The sequence below is a fragment of the Etheostoma spectabile genome, chromosome 6, assembly GCF_008692095.1.
Source record: "Etheostoma spectabile isolate EspeVRDwgs_2016 chromosome 6, UIUC_Espe_1.0, whole genome shotgun sequence".
NCBI classification, from domain to species: Eukaryota; Metazoa; Chordata; class Actinopteri; order Perciformes; family Percidae; genus Etheostoma; species Etheostoma spectabile.
The window spans coordinates 10,735,684-10,748,665 of record NC_045738.1 but is presented as its reverse complement, the minus strand read 5'-3'; the positions used below and the strand labels follow the sequence as shown (position 1 = coordinate 10,748,665).

The 12,982-nt window shown below is 45.6% G+C and overlaps 1 protein-coding gene across 1 annotated transcript in view; it reads right to left on the bottom strand.

Moving 5' to 3' along the window:
• grin2db (glutamate receptor, ionotropic, N-methyl D-aspartate 2D, b) overlaps nt 1-12,982 on the bottom strand; it is a 52,406-nt gene that overhangs the window by 26,573 nt on the left and 12,851 nt on the right. The window contains exons 2-5 of the mRNA XM_032519128.1: nt 6,314-6,656; nt 5,766-5,972; nt 4,489-4,755; nt 1,094-1,422 (exon numbers count right to left, since the gene is read on the bottom strand). Coding sequence (XP_032375019.1) covers nt 1,094-1,422; nt 4,489-4,755; nt 5,766-5,972; nt 6,314-6,604 — 1,094 coding nt within the window. The 5' untranslated portion in view covers nt 6,605-6,656. The remainder of the gene's footprint in view (nt 1-1,093; nt 1,423-4,488; nt 4,756-5,765; nt 5,973-6,313; nt 6,657-12,982) is intronic.

Here is a 12,982-nt window from a genome sequence, read left to right as displayed (position 1 = left end):
GTTCTTGGAGGAGAAAGTACAAACCATAAGGCTGCTTTTGGTGCAACTGTAAGCCTACCCTATTCTCTTCCCACTTGAAACTAAATCGCAGCACCTTTATAGTGACAGTGAAGGCTTGTCTGTTGATCAAATCTACAGACAAATGATCAGACACACAGTATTGTCAGGATCTTTGAAGTCAAACAACTGCTGCTCTCTGCATCGGCTGTGCGCTCTATAGTTTGTCTGATAATCACACAGGACAGACGTTCTTATTATCTCCTCGTGTCATCTTGCTGGCTTCAAAACACAAAACCCGAAAGCTCATTTTTGCATGACAGGAAGCCTCATATGGAAGAGCAGCTTGTAGTTACAGACAGTGAACAGCAGGCAGCACTGCAAAAGAAATTTAATAAAAGGAAAACATCTTCCACCTCCGTTGCAGGACATAGTCTAAAAGACAAAGAAAAAAGAGGAAATTTCTTTTTAATTGCCGCACTGTTTGTGCTGTGCTTCATTTATAAAAAGGAGTGTAAATAAAGTTACTAATTATTTGTTTTGCTCATCACACTGAACAAACCTAGAGTAGTATCTCTGTATAATAGCATGTGAGCAAGAATGATTGGCATTTAAAACAAACCAAGATGAAAACCAGCACCACTTGGGCTACCTGTTAGAGTGTGCTGCTGCCTGTTTGCACAGCCTATGAGGAATATATTAAAGCTGGCTCATTAATATACATGAGACATGGTCCGCTTGCTACAGATGCTGGGGTAATTTTGCCAACTCACAACTACACGCACCAACAACATCTATTTTGCATGGATGATAGCCAGTTCCAAATTCAGATATCCCCTCTGTGCCTGCTCTCTGACACTGAATCTACCAACTCCACCCATATACCTTTCAGCTCATTCTGGTACCAAAACCAACTCATTTCATAGAATGCACCTGATCCTGTCTTTATTTCCATTTCTCTCTTTTTCATATATTTTGTCTGGGCACTGCCAACTGCCTTGTGTTCCCCTCCATCCTGACATTTCTCCTCCTTCACTTCTCACATTCTCACATTCTCACTTTAGAGGTTTTCTCTTTCCTCTTATCTCCCCCTCACCTCATCCTGCCCCGCAGTCTCTGGGTCTGATTGGCGTCCGTCATGCAGTTGGTGACAAAGTTTGGCACACCCGTGGTTCCGTAATCCTTGCGCATGGCAACTGCCCCATGAGTCAGCACAGACACACCCCGAGCAATCCTCCGGGTAGGTTCATCCCTCCAGCCCTGGGGCCGCACGGCAAACAGGGCCCGGGGCAGGCTCTCCAAGCTTAAACCTGAAAGAGCTGGCCCCACAGCAAACCACATGTGCGAGGCTCCGGCCTGACCGGCGGCCCAGGCAGCTCGGAAGACCAGCTCAGCCTCCTCCTGGGAGCAGTACAGCAAACGTACCTGGAGGACAGTAGGAAGGCAAGGAGGGAACAGGGACGAGGGGAGACACACACACACACACATACACGCTAGTGAGATAAGGAGGGGACAGGGGAGACGTGGAGAGAGACAGAGGGTGGAACAAGTAAGGGGAGAAAGATAGAGCTGGAGCAGAGGTGCAACTGAACGGGGGGATAGAAAAGGCCATATCAAGAAAAAACAAGTATGCTGGGGGGAGGTAGGAGAGAGATAGCTGGAAGCTGCTGTGATAAGATTCATGGGAGTTGGACGTGTGATTCAGGGAGAGAAGCAGACACAGCAGAATGAGGGAAGACAGTATGGCTGCATGTGATGCGTGCTAACCAGGAGGTGCAGGAGGCAGCAGAGGTCAGTGTTTAATGAGCTTGAGCCTGATGAAACAAGTTACAATTATGAATAATGAAAACAGAAGTAAAACAAGTCACTCCATGGAGAACGGAAAGGAGGAGATGGGATGGTGAAGAAAAGCCAAGGATGACATATTTTAGTGAAATCAGGTCCTGAAGAATTTTGCCAAAGATGGGGTGGGGGGGGGGGGGTGGGGGGTGATTGAGTGTGGCTGTAGAGAAGGAGAGAAAAAAGTTAAAGAGAGTGAAAGGCAATATAGAAAGACAGAGCAGTGACAGTGGATGAGCTCTCTGCTGAATGTGCTGAGGTAAGGAGGGAGTGGGGGGGGGACCAAAGAGGTTTTAAGGGGTTAAAGGGGAAATAGCAAAAGAAGGAAGGCATCAACAAGAGGAAGATGGAGCTGAGTGGAAGACAAAAAGGGGGGGTGGGGGTTAAATGCTGACAAATACCTAAGATAAAAAAGAGTGAGAGCATTTAAAATAGAAGAAGTACATAAAAAATGACATTATGAAGACAAGAGACAAAGTGGAGTCGAAGGACAAAAGAAAAGAGGAAGACAACTCTTTGGAAGGGGGAGGGGAGTCAGGGAAACAGACTGAAAGCACATTTTTAGAATTGCACCTTCATTGAATTTTGAACTGTAATGGCTTGGCAAAACAATTCTGCCTGTATGCCAATAAACCTCCAGTGAATTAGGCCGGGAATGAGAGTGACAGTAGGGGGAAGAGGAAGGAGGGAAGGAAGAGGGCAACAGACAGAGAGGAAGACTGAATTAAGGAGGAAAGGAGATAATCAGAGTTATAAACAGACACACGCAATATCTGAAGATGGGAAATGGAGAAAGAGAGGAACATACAACAGTGAGAGAGAATAGAAGAAATACTGACAAGGTAGAAGCTTAAAGAGGAATGAAACAAAAGATAGACAGTGAGAGATTTGAGCAAAAATTGACCCAGAGAGTTGCATTGGGCCATCTACAATGTAGAGAGAAAAGAGAAAGAGAGCGACAGAGATAGAGAAAGAGACAAAGAGAGAGGGAGAGAGAGTGTGTGTGAGAGAGAAAGAGGGAGAGAGAGAGAGGGAGAGAGGGAGAGAGAGAGAGAGAGAGAGAGAGAGAGAGAGAGAGATGCAAACATACACAGCATTACTAAGCAATCACAAGCATTTATTAGCCCTGCAGTAGTAAAAAGCTAAAAGAAGGGGGTTTGTTGTGCAAAGTAAGAGGGTAAAAAAGCAAGCACTGCGTATAGGCAACCCGCTGCAGGCAGTATGTTATATTAACAGTGACACTAGCAGAGTGGAGTTTAAGGAATCTGATACAAACACACACACTTACAGTCACAAACACACACACAGTCACACGCACACACACGCAGAGCTGCAGTGGCCATGCTGGGACATTAGCAATGACATTGAGACCCTGACTAAACCGAGACAACAGAGACCAGAGTCTGTGGACGGGAGGACATGCAGCAAGAGGGATGGACTGAAGGAATGAAAGATAGCCATACCGTGATGGAGGTGAACAGGAAGGCAGCAGAGGAGAGTGTGCTTGTCTCCAGGCAAAAAAACGCGGGAGGGGAGGCAGAGGGGGGAGGAGGGAGTGGAGTAAGCGTAAGGACACGGAGATGAGTGAAAAATTGAACAGGAGGATCATTGGGTCAAAGAGGGAGGATGAAAGGGTAGAAAAAGATAAAGGAAGCGTGCAGAAAAAGAGGAGCACAGGAAGTGAGAATGGAAGTTTTAAAAGAGTAAGGAAAGGAAGGGAAGAACGAGCAAGGCAGTTGTGTAGGAGAGGAAGCAGGCATTCACTATGAAGGAATGACACAAGAGGTACAAGCCAAAACCACGAGTCATTCTGGTCATTAAGGAATCAACGTCTATTTGAAATGCAGGTTGAGTTTTTGTTTCACCATTGAAATATCAAAGAAAAGATTGATGCTGTTAACAACTTTATATAAATAAACAGTACATAGAGAGAAGTTAACTAAAATAAAGTTTTATAAAGATAAAGAGTGATCATATAGTAATTTAGAAGAAGGAAGATATTAAATTAAAACGAAATTGTGAATTAGATAAGGTGATTGTCAGGTAAAAAGTCTCAGAGGTGAGAGTTTCAAAAGATACTAAATTTAGGAGGAAATGTGCATAAAATATTGCACAGACATGCAAGACATCTCATATATTTCCAGTGAATTGATGGGTGCAGCCGTGAATATTTCACTCTGAGTAAACATCATTTACAGTATAAATGAAGAGCTGGAACAAGCTAATACACAATATGCACGGTATGTGATACTGACAGTTTATGATACTAACAGTTTGGAACAAGTTTTTTATTCAACTTTAACTTTAAAGCCACTTAAGTAGAAACAAGGGAAAACGGTATGTTATGTGGCTAACTTCTTTAGCACCTTGCACATAACTCTTCGTACAATGCAACAACCAGCGGGCAAATCAGACTGACTTGTGGTTTTTGTTGTAACGTTGAACTCTTTATGCTTGGCAGATGGGAGGGGAAGAGAAGAACAGAGGGATAGGGGAGAGAGGGGAGAGAGAGATGCGGAGGGACAGAGGGAGAGACGAAGAAGGAAGGAAAAAGCTGGGAAGCCACCTGTCAGAAAAGGGGCCCCCAATGATTCTCGCAGCACTTCCTCCCCTTTCCTCCCCCTTTTCCCCCCTCCCTCCCCCCTGTCTCACCTGCGCCTCGTTCTCCTTTAGCAGCCTGCGCGCGCGTGCCCCCCCAGGGTCGTCGGTCACGTTCAGGATGACCACACTCTTCTTCTCCCAGCCGATGAACGAGCCGTCGGTCAGGCCCTCCACCACCGAGAGAAAATCCTGATAGCCATGGTGACGCGTGGACACCACAGAAAAGGATGTCCAATCGTACTCCTCCAGCACCTCAAAGATGACCTCCAGTTGGAGGGCAGTAGAGGAGCTGAACTGGAGAAAGATGGAACCTGATTCCTGATTTGGGAAAGAAAGCAGCAGATTTGGTTTAAAATGTAAATATAAAATCCCTCCTCTGTTGTACTCTGTCTAAAATGCAGCTAGGGTATAGTAAGTAAGTAACAGACTGCATTTTCACTACAAAGAACTACAACTCTCTGGACTGCTCCATCTTTAAGTCTTGAAGTTCTTTTGGAGCAGCAGCACTCATGCAGGCGCAAGACTAAAATAGCTAGCACAAATTCTCTTATGACGTCCAGAAGGGAGTGTTTCTAAAAAGTATGTTCTGGGGATGGGAGGGGATGAGGACTAGGTGAGGGTACATCTTCAAAGGAAGTTCATCAAAGTGCTTAAATTTAATTCCTCAAGAGTAAATGGTTAAAACGTTATTTGTTAGCACAAATGCAACGCTTTTTGTTTCATTTTTCCCCCGTTTGGTGGTGAAGATCATGTGACATTAGTTTGTCTGCTGCGTACACACTTGCACACAAATGCACTGTCCACACACATGCACACTTAGTCCCTCGTACACACACCCATGTCTGCTCATTGCCTCCCTCCCAGGAACATCAGAGGCAGAGCGACAGCCCCAGTTGGTGCCATTTACAGATCAAACACAGCAGAGTTTCAGCAGATCAGCGACCCTGACCTTCAACTTCCCCTCCGTCCCACCGGCACTTGCCCAAACCTTTTCTTCACAGAGGAGATGTGCGACATTGTGACATTGTATGTTGTTATGGCAATATAAGCAGCTCTCCCTTCATACTCCATTCACAGAGCCTGACAATCTATACTGCTTCAGTATACAGCACACACCTGATTAACATTGTTCCACTCGCACTTGGAGATACACAATCACACATCTGGGACATCTGCCCCCTTGTATTCCTCTGATTCTCTCCTCTCTCTCACACACACACACACACACACACACACACACACACACACACACACACACACACACACACAGAAGCTGCAAACACTTCCTCTTCACTCTCCCACCCCAATTCCAACCTCCCTCCTCCTACCTGTGGCATCCTCCCCAGCCCCGCTCCCCCTCCTACAGCCACTATGGGCAGTCCTGTTTGCGCAGAGACAAACTCCAGCATGGGAGCCAAAGGACCCCAGGCAGTGCGAGGGGGCCTCTCCTCTTCATAAACCAGACCCTGCAGGGGCCGCGCCGCCAGCAGCTCACACAGCTGGGACAGCACCGTTTTAGGACTACTGTCATTCACCTGCGAGATGAAAGAAGCAATGAAGAAAGGAGGAACAAAGATAGAGAGGGATAAAGACAGGGAGACAAATAGAGTTGACCAACTAGGGCAGCGTGTCTTGACTTTGTGCTATTCATATGGAAAGTGTCTGTGGTATGCATGACATGTCTGGCTAACAATACAAACTGTGGTCAAAGAGCAAGCCAGACAGCCGCTCATTCAGCAGGGCCCACATAACGGCAGCAGTGTGCTGCTCATTCAGCTCAAATAATGGGAGTGAGTATGAATAATGGATGGCCATTGTTATTCCCTTCCTTCAAGTAAGGCTGGATGAGCAGTAGGTAGAGGAGACAGTGTCCAACCTGTAGCCAGATGACGTTAGTAGGGCCCCACTGGGTGATCACACTCTCCCCCAGGGAGCTGTATACCCGGCCAAAGCTGGGGTAGAGCACCCTTCCCCCAGGCCCCGCAACTGCCGCCTCAGCCTGCACCGTAGCACCGGCGTGGATCACGGCGATGTTGATGAAGTTCATCATGGCCCCTGCATCACGCTCCCGCGGGCTGGGCCGGAGCAGAAGGTGGGAGGAGGTGTCCACCAGACCTGCCCACTCTGCCAGGACCAATAGGAGAGAGAGAGTAGGTATGGCGACCATGGCAACCTGCCGAGGGGGGGAGGCAAATATATATTGCACGAAGAGAGGGTGCCTGAAAGAAAGAGAGACAGCAAAGAGTAGAAGAGAGGAGAAGAAGGTGGAGAAGAAGAAATCAAGTTAGACTCAGGTGTTTTTGTTTTCTATAAGCAAATTAAGAGAAAAAAAGGTGTAGACAGAGAGAGTGAAAAGGAGGAAGAGAGAAAGACGGAAACTGATCAGAGATTGCATACAGGCAAGATGGAGTAATGAATTCTGAATCCAATCATGGGGTAATAAAAGTTAGCTTTGGCTGGAGAAAATGCTGGACGAGAAATCTGGAATGCAGAGGGGAGAAAACAATAGAGGAAAAGAAAAGAAAGGAAGACAGAGAGAAGATGAAATGGTTGCTATTTAGGCTGCAGGCAGAGAAGGAACAATATGAGGAAAAATAGAAACTGGCCGTTAGAAGGAAGGAGGGTAAGGGGGGGAGAGAGAGTTAATAGCAGACAGAGACAAAGATGGGGGCGGAGGTGGTTATTGTGCTGCATGAATGATAACAACAATTAAGATCACTGTAAACACACTCACACTCACACAGCTGCATCTGCGCACAGACACATGCATGCAAGCGTCTGAATATACACACACACTCCCAAGATAAACGCATAGCTACATAGCTGCCTGTAGAGCAGCTTAATGATAGAGAGATATGAGGGTTAATGCAGTGCGCACAATATATACACACACACACTCGCAAAAACAACCACATGGAAAGATAATGACTACCTGGGAGATAGCAGGGTTCATGTGTGAGCCACACACACACACACACAAAAACACACCACATCATTTTCAATTTACTTCTGGTGACAACTGTGCCCTCCTTCCCTTTCTCCATTTCCTTCTCACTTTCTCCCTGTCTTTTCATATTCCCCATCTCTTCTCCACATTTTCATGGCTTCAGGTACCAAACACTATTGCGTTGATTAACAGGGGTCTGCTTACATAATATTCTCCCTATAGTCGCTTTCCCTCTCTGTGCCTCTATTTCCCTTCTCCTTCTCTCTATGTTTTTCACTCTGTCTTCATCCGACTCTCTTCTCTTTGTCACACTCTGCCGATTTTCTGACCCTGATCAGTCTTTTGGATAGAAAAAAAGCGGGTGGAGAAGAAAAAGTAACTGGAGGCATGAGAGACAGGGAGCAAAGAAGGGAGGAAGCTGTGAAATGAATAGAATAGAAATGTACTGTAAATACAGGGCACATGTCTTAAGATGGGCAGAGTGATTGATTGAAAGAAGGAGGCCGGGTGGAAGAAAACGAGACAAGGAGAAAAGGAGGACAAAGTGTGGTGGGATGGAGGAAGGTGGCATAAAATATGTGAGGAGAGTAGAAGGGAAAGAAATATTGATTACTGGGATGTGTATACGTGTTTGGCCTAAACAAATACACTGCCAAACCTCCTGTTTTGAGTGACAAACAGGACTGTGGGTATGTGTTTGTGGTGGTGTTCGGAGGGGTGTGTGTGTGCGGGGGGGGGGATGACTACTGAGAAAGGAGAGAGCGGTGGAATGAAATGGAATGAGATGGAATGAGAGGGCGAATGAGGGAGGTGGATAGTTTCGGGTAAAAAAAAGAGATGGAGGTGTGGAACGATAGGGAGAGACAGACCTGTTAGTAGGAGAGAGTAAAAAGAAGAATGTAATAATGAAGGGGAGAGGGAAAAACAAGGCTTTGTTGTTGATTTTGTTTTCTTTAAGGCGAGGAGAGCCAAAAAAGAAAGACAAAGCTGCAGGAATACGGTACATCATATCATTTGGTGGAGCAGTATTCCACAGTGCTGAGCTCTGAGCCATTAACTGTTAGACCTGTCACTGTATTTCACTCTCCTGAGGTGTTTACGTTGCACTGCTCAACCAGCGTGCTCCATTCCATCACAGTGACCCTTGTTGGAAGTGTGAACACAGTGTATTCTGATATACGGAATGCACTTTTTCTACAGAGCGCAGTCTGCCTGTTATTGAACTGCCAACGTCTCACTGAGGCGCGCCACAATAAAGCAAAGCATATTATTATAATCAAATCCTCATCTAAATATATCTACTATATAGTTCATTATGTGTTCCAATCTGTTAAATTCTGCAAACTGAATCATAAAAAGCGTGCAATGACGGGGCTCACAGTGAACACACACACACACACACACACACACACACACACACACACACACACACACACACACACACACACACACAGAAGGGTAAGGAGTGTGGGAGAGAGAAAGAGAGATTACTGTTTCATTTGATTTGCTACCATAAATGAATCTTTTGTTAAAATGCAAATGTTCACATTTTAGTAAATTTTTCCCCCTTCTAGCATTAAAAAAATGATCCTCTCCTGTCTTTAGAGCTTTTTCTAATTCAGTAAAGTGTATTCTGCATATATATATATATATATATATATATATATATATATATATATATTATATAAACTTGTGTGATTCATCCGAAACATGACAATTGACAATCACATGATATTGTATTATTTGGAGGATAATGTGTTCATTTTGGTTATTTGGGACCAATCAGGATTGTGTTGGCATAATACATATTGCAATGTATTCTTTTCTTGAATTGACTGCACGGACTACAAAAGAAAAACAGATGGACGTGAAAAACCTTTCAAATTGTATGAGTTTTTAAGAATGCTTTGAATACTTTCTTTGATGATTTCTTTAGACTTTTACACTTTCATCATGGTGCAAGCACCCTCAATCATCATCTGCTGTCTAAATCCTCATATCAGCATTTACACTAAAGTATTTGTATTGTGCAGTGTTGATCTCTCAATTTGTCAATCACTGTAATAAACAGCTGACTGTATCTACAGTGTAATTAATTTTCCGCTCAACCTGTTTAGTTTGTCTTTTTGAAAACAAAGAAAGTGGCATTTACAGCACCACAGAAGCTGGAGTACATGCCAGTGACTGTTAGAAGCAAACTAAAAACACCTTCAGGAATATTTACAGAGTACTTAAGAGCAGGAATATTCTCAGGCTGGCAGAGACAGCTAATCAACAAGATGAGAGAAAAAACATTCTGACAGGCAAGCCAGTCTCCTTTTTCTCTTCCAATATTGCCAGCCAGTACTTCACAATCATAACACATCTCATCATACATTGGCTCAAACCTTTCACTTACACTGCATTATGGGCTCTGTGATTGCATGTGATTGAATGAATGGCTTCTGCATGTGCAGTTTTTGCAACAACTTCTTTTGGTTAGAAAAATGTCAGAAAAGGTTTGCAGTTTTCTGTAGCTGAAGGCAACTCAACTTCTTTGAAAGTATATCCCCCTATAGCGGATTACAGTGAAGCCTATATTATTCCTGCAAACTCCAAAGAGACAAAAAAAGATGTATAGCCTCTAAACACAAAATGAAAAATTGATTATTGGTGTCAGTGTGATGGTAGAAGAACAATCACAGTGTTTTAGAGTATCAGATCCCCTCCTTCCCCTTAACTGTACATGCTACAGCTGCAGCGAGCGCCTGCGGTGACTCTGGAAGAAAGAGTCAGGAGAGAGGAGGGAACCGCTCGGGTAGAAGTCAGTTGCTGGCATCCACGCCTCTCTGAGCCCCTCTCCCGCTGAACTCCAATGGAGGCAGCGTGCCAGACCTTGTGCTGCATCGGATCTGCTGGGGGAAATGTGAATGGGGAAGGAGTCGGAAGTCTGGAGTGGGGAGTTGTGGAAGTGCAGTGTTCAGCGTTGTGTTTACCCCACGTCGGGGCTCTGCTGCTTCATTCCATTCTGTCATGCAGAGTAATGGACCTGCTCTCTGCTGCCTATGGCACATGCAACACTGAATCAGCCCCGACCGATTTCAACAGCCAACACAAAACAGCTGAAATATATGCAGGCTAATATATAGTTTACTGTACACCATTAGAAGAAATTGCAGCATATCTGAGAGTCACTGTAAGTGCCTAGAATGAAAAACCCTCCACTGAAGATGAAGACTCAATTTTTTTCTTTTCTTTTTTTCCATTCGTACACATTTAAGACCGCAGTGAGCTTGAGAACACTGCTGCATGTAGCCTTGATAATTTCCTTGGGTCCATAGCTGTGCTATAGTAAAAGATAAGATGAAGTGCCAGCACAGTGTGGTACCCACAGTGTGCATATGTGTGAGTGTGGCAATGTCTGTGGTGTGTGTGTGTGTGTGTGTGTGTGTGTGTGGTGTGTGTGTGTGTGTGTGTGTGTGTGTGTGTGTGTGTGTGTGTGTGTGTGTGTAGGGTAATATGGATGGCAGTGTGGGGGAGCGGAGGAATGAAGAGAAGGGTGCAGCTGGAGCTCAATGCTCCTCGTGTTAATTGGCCCATACTTCAATCACAGCCACTGGAGTGTGTCCTCTCTGACGGAAATATCCTCTCTCCCTCTCTTTCTCCCTTCCCCAATCTCTCTCTTTCACTCTCTGTCCTGCTGCACTTGTTCACCACTCATCCACTCGCTCACATTCTCTCACTTGACACACACACCACACACACACACACACACATTCACACACTCCTTAACTCAGTCTGTCTCACTCGGTCATTTGGTTTGTTTCACTTATTCATAAATTGTTTTCATTCAGTCAGTCACCTCACTCTGCACCATCTCACTTTCACCAACTCTCCTTTCCCCTCTTTTTCTCCATCTCCTTCCACAACTCCTTTCCTTTTTTTTACTCCAGCCCTCCCCATTCTTTCCTTTCACATGTCTTTGTCCTGTAATTCTTTCACTCTCTACTTCCTCCCCTCCCTCACTTCCTTGCTTTCTCTCTCTTTGATCACTGTCGAGTACAAGAGCCACCAGGCAGGCGAGCGCCTCTTGTTCCCATTGTGCACAGGGAGCAGAGTGATCGGCGAACAGCGCAGCGTGCAGCAGCAGGGCGTATAGTACTGTGTGTTTTTACTGCATGGCTGTAAACAGCAGTAGTAAAGCCTGCTGCATCCCTCTGACTTGATAGCCTTGGCTATCATAAGCCATTCAAGTGACACCACGACGGAGCCATCTATCAAATGCTGTGACACCAGGCCCTCACAGAGAAACCCAGCACATTATATTTGTAATTTACACATGCCAAAGGCTGATGAACAGATAAGAGCTTGTCGCTTTCATAAACGTTACACAATTTTCTTTGTGAAACAGTTAAATTTGAGGGGCTAGCTGATATGGAAATTGACTGTTACGCTCATATTTCTATTAAATACCGTAGAAGGTGTAAAATGAAGCTATACTGTGTTGTACCTTTACATTCTGTACCGGATCTACCTGCAAATGCAAAAAGTAATATTTTATTTAACGTATACTGTTACAGGATATCTGAAATCTGCATTTGCTCTGCATGACACTCGTTCCTAACTGGCATTCTCACACACCAGAAACCCTGGATGACCAGTCATGTCCGTACACTCCTCAGAGCCCGCAATGCTGCCTTTAGGTCAGATAGACCAGGGGTGCTTGAGAGGACCTGAAAATTGGAATTAAAAGAGCCAAGGCGGACCACAAGAGGAGCATAGAATCCCACCTGTCCAGCAACAATACACGGGAGGTGTGGTGGGGCATACAAGACATCACAGACTATAGAGGCTGTGGTGCAACATTGGGTGACCTGAGTGCGCAGCTGGCAGAGGAGCTAAATTGCTTCTTGGCTCGCTTTGAATAATCACAACAGCACCACTCATCTGCCCCAGCCCAACCTACACCCCCACCTGGTTCCCGCACTACCCCAGCCCTGCCCCCATCCACATCTGGTTCCTGCACCACCTCACTCACTGTAAAGGAGCACAACGTTGGACGAGTACCCTTGGCAGTGAACCCAAGGAAGGCTGCTGGCTCAAAAGCAGCACCTGGCAAGGTGCTCCGGGCGTGCGCTCACCAGTTCACCCTCATCTTTACCAGGATCTTTAACCTCTCCCTGGCCCAGGCAGTCATCCCGCCCTGCCTAAAATCAGCCACAATCATCCCAGTGCCAAAGAAGTCTCCCATCACCAGCCTAAATGATTATCGTCCTGTAGCCCTCATCTCGGTGATCATGAAATGCTTCGAGAGACTGGTTCTACTACATATCAAGGACTACCTCCCCCCGACCTGGACCCCTATCAGTTCTCATACCGCGTGAACAGATCCACAGAGGATGCCATCGCCATAGCTCTCCACTCTGCGCTGAGCCACCTGGAGCAGCAGCAGAGCTACGTTTGCATGCTCTTTGTGGATTACAGCTCAGCTTTCAATACAATCATCCCGGACATTCTCATCACCAAACTGGTAACTCTCGGCCTGCCCCCTCTCACATGTGCCTGGATAAAGGACTTTCTCACCAGTCGGCCCCAGACAGTGAGACTGGGCCCCCACCT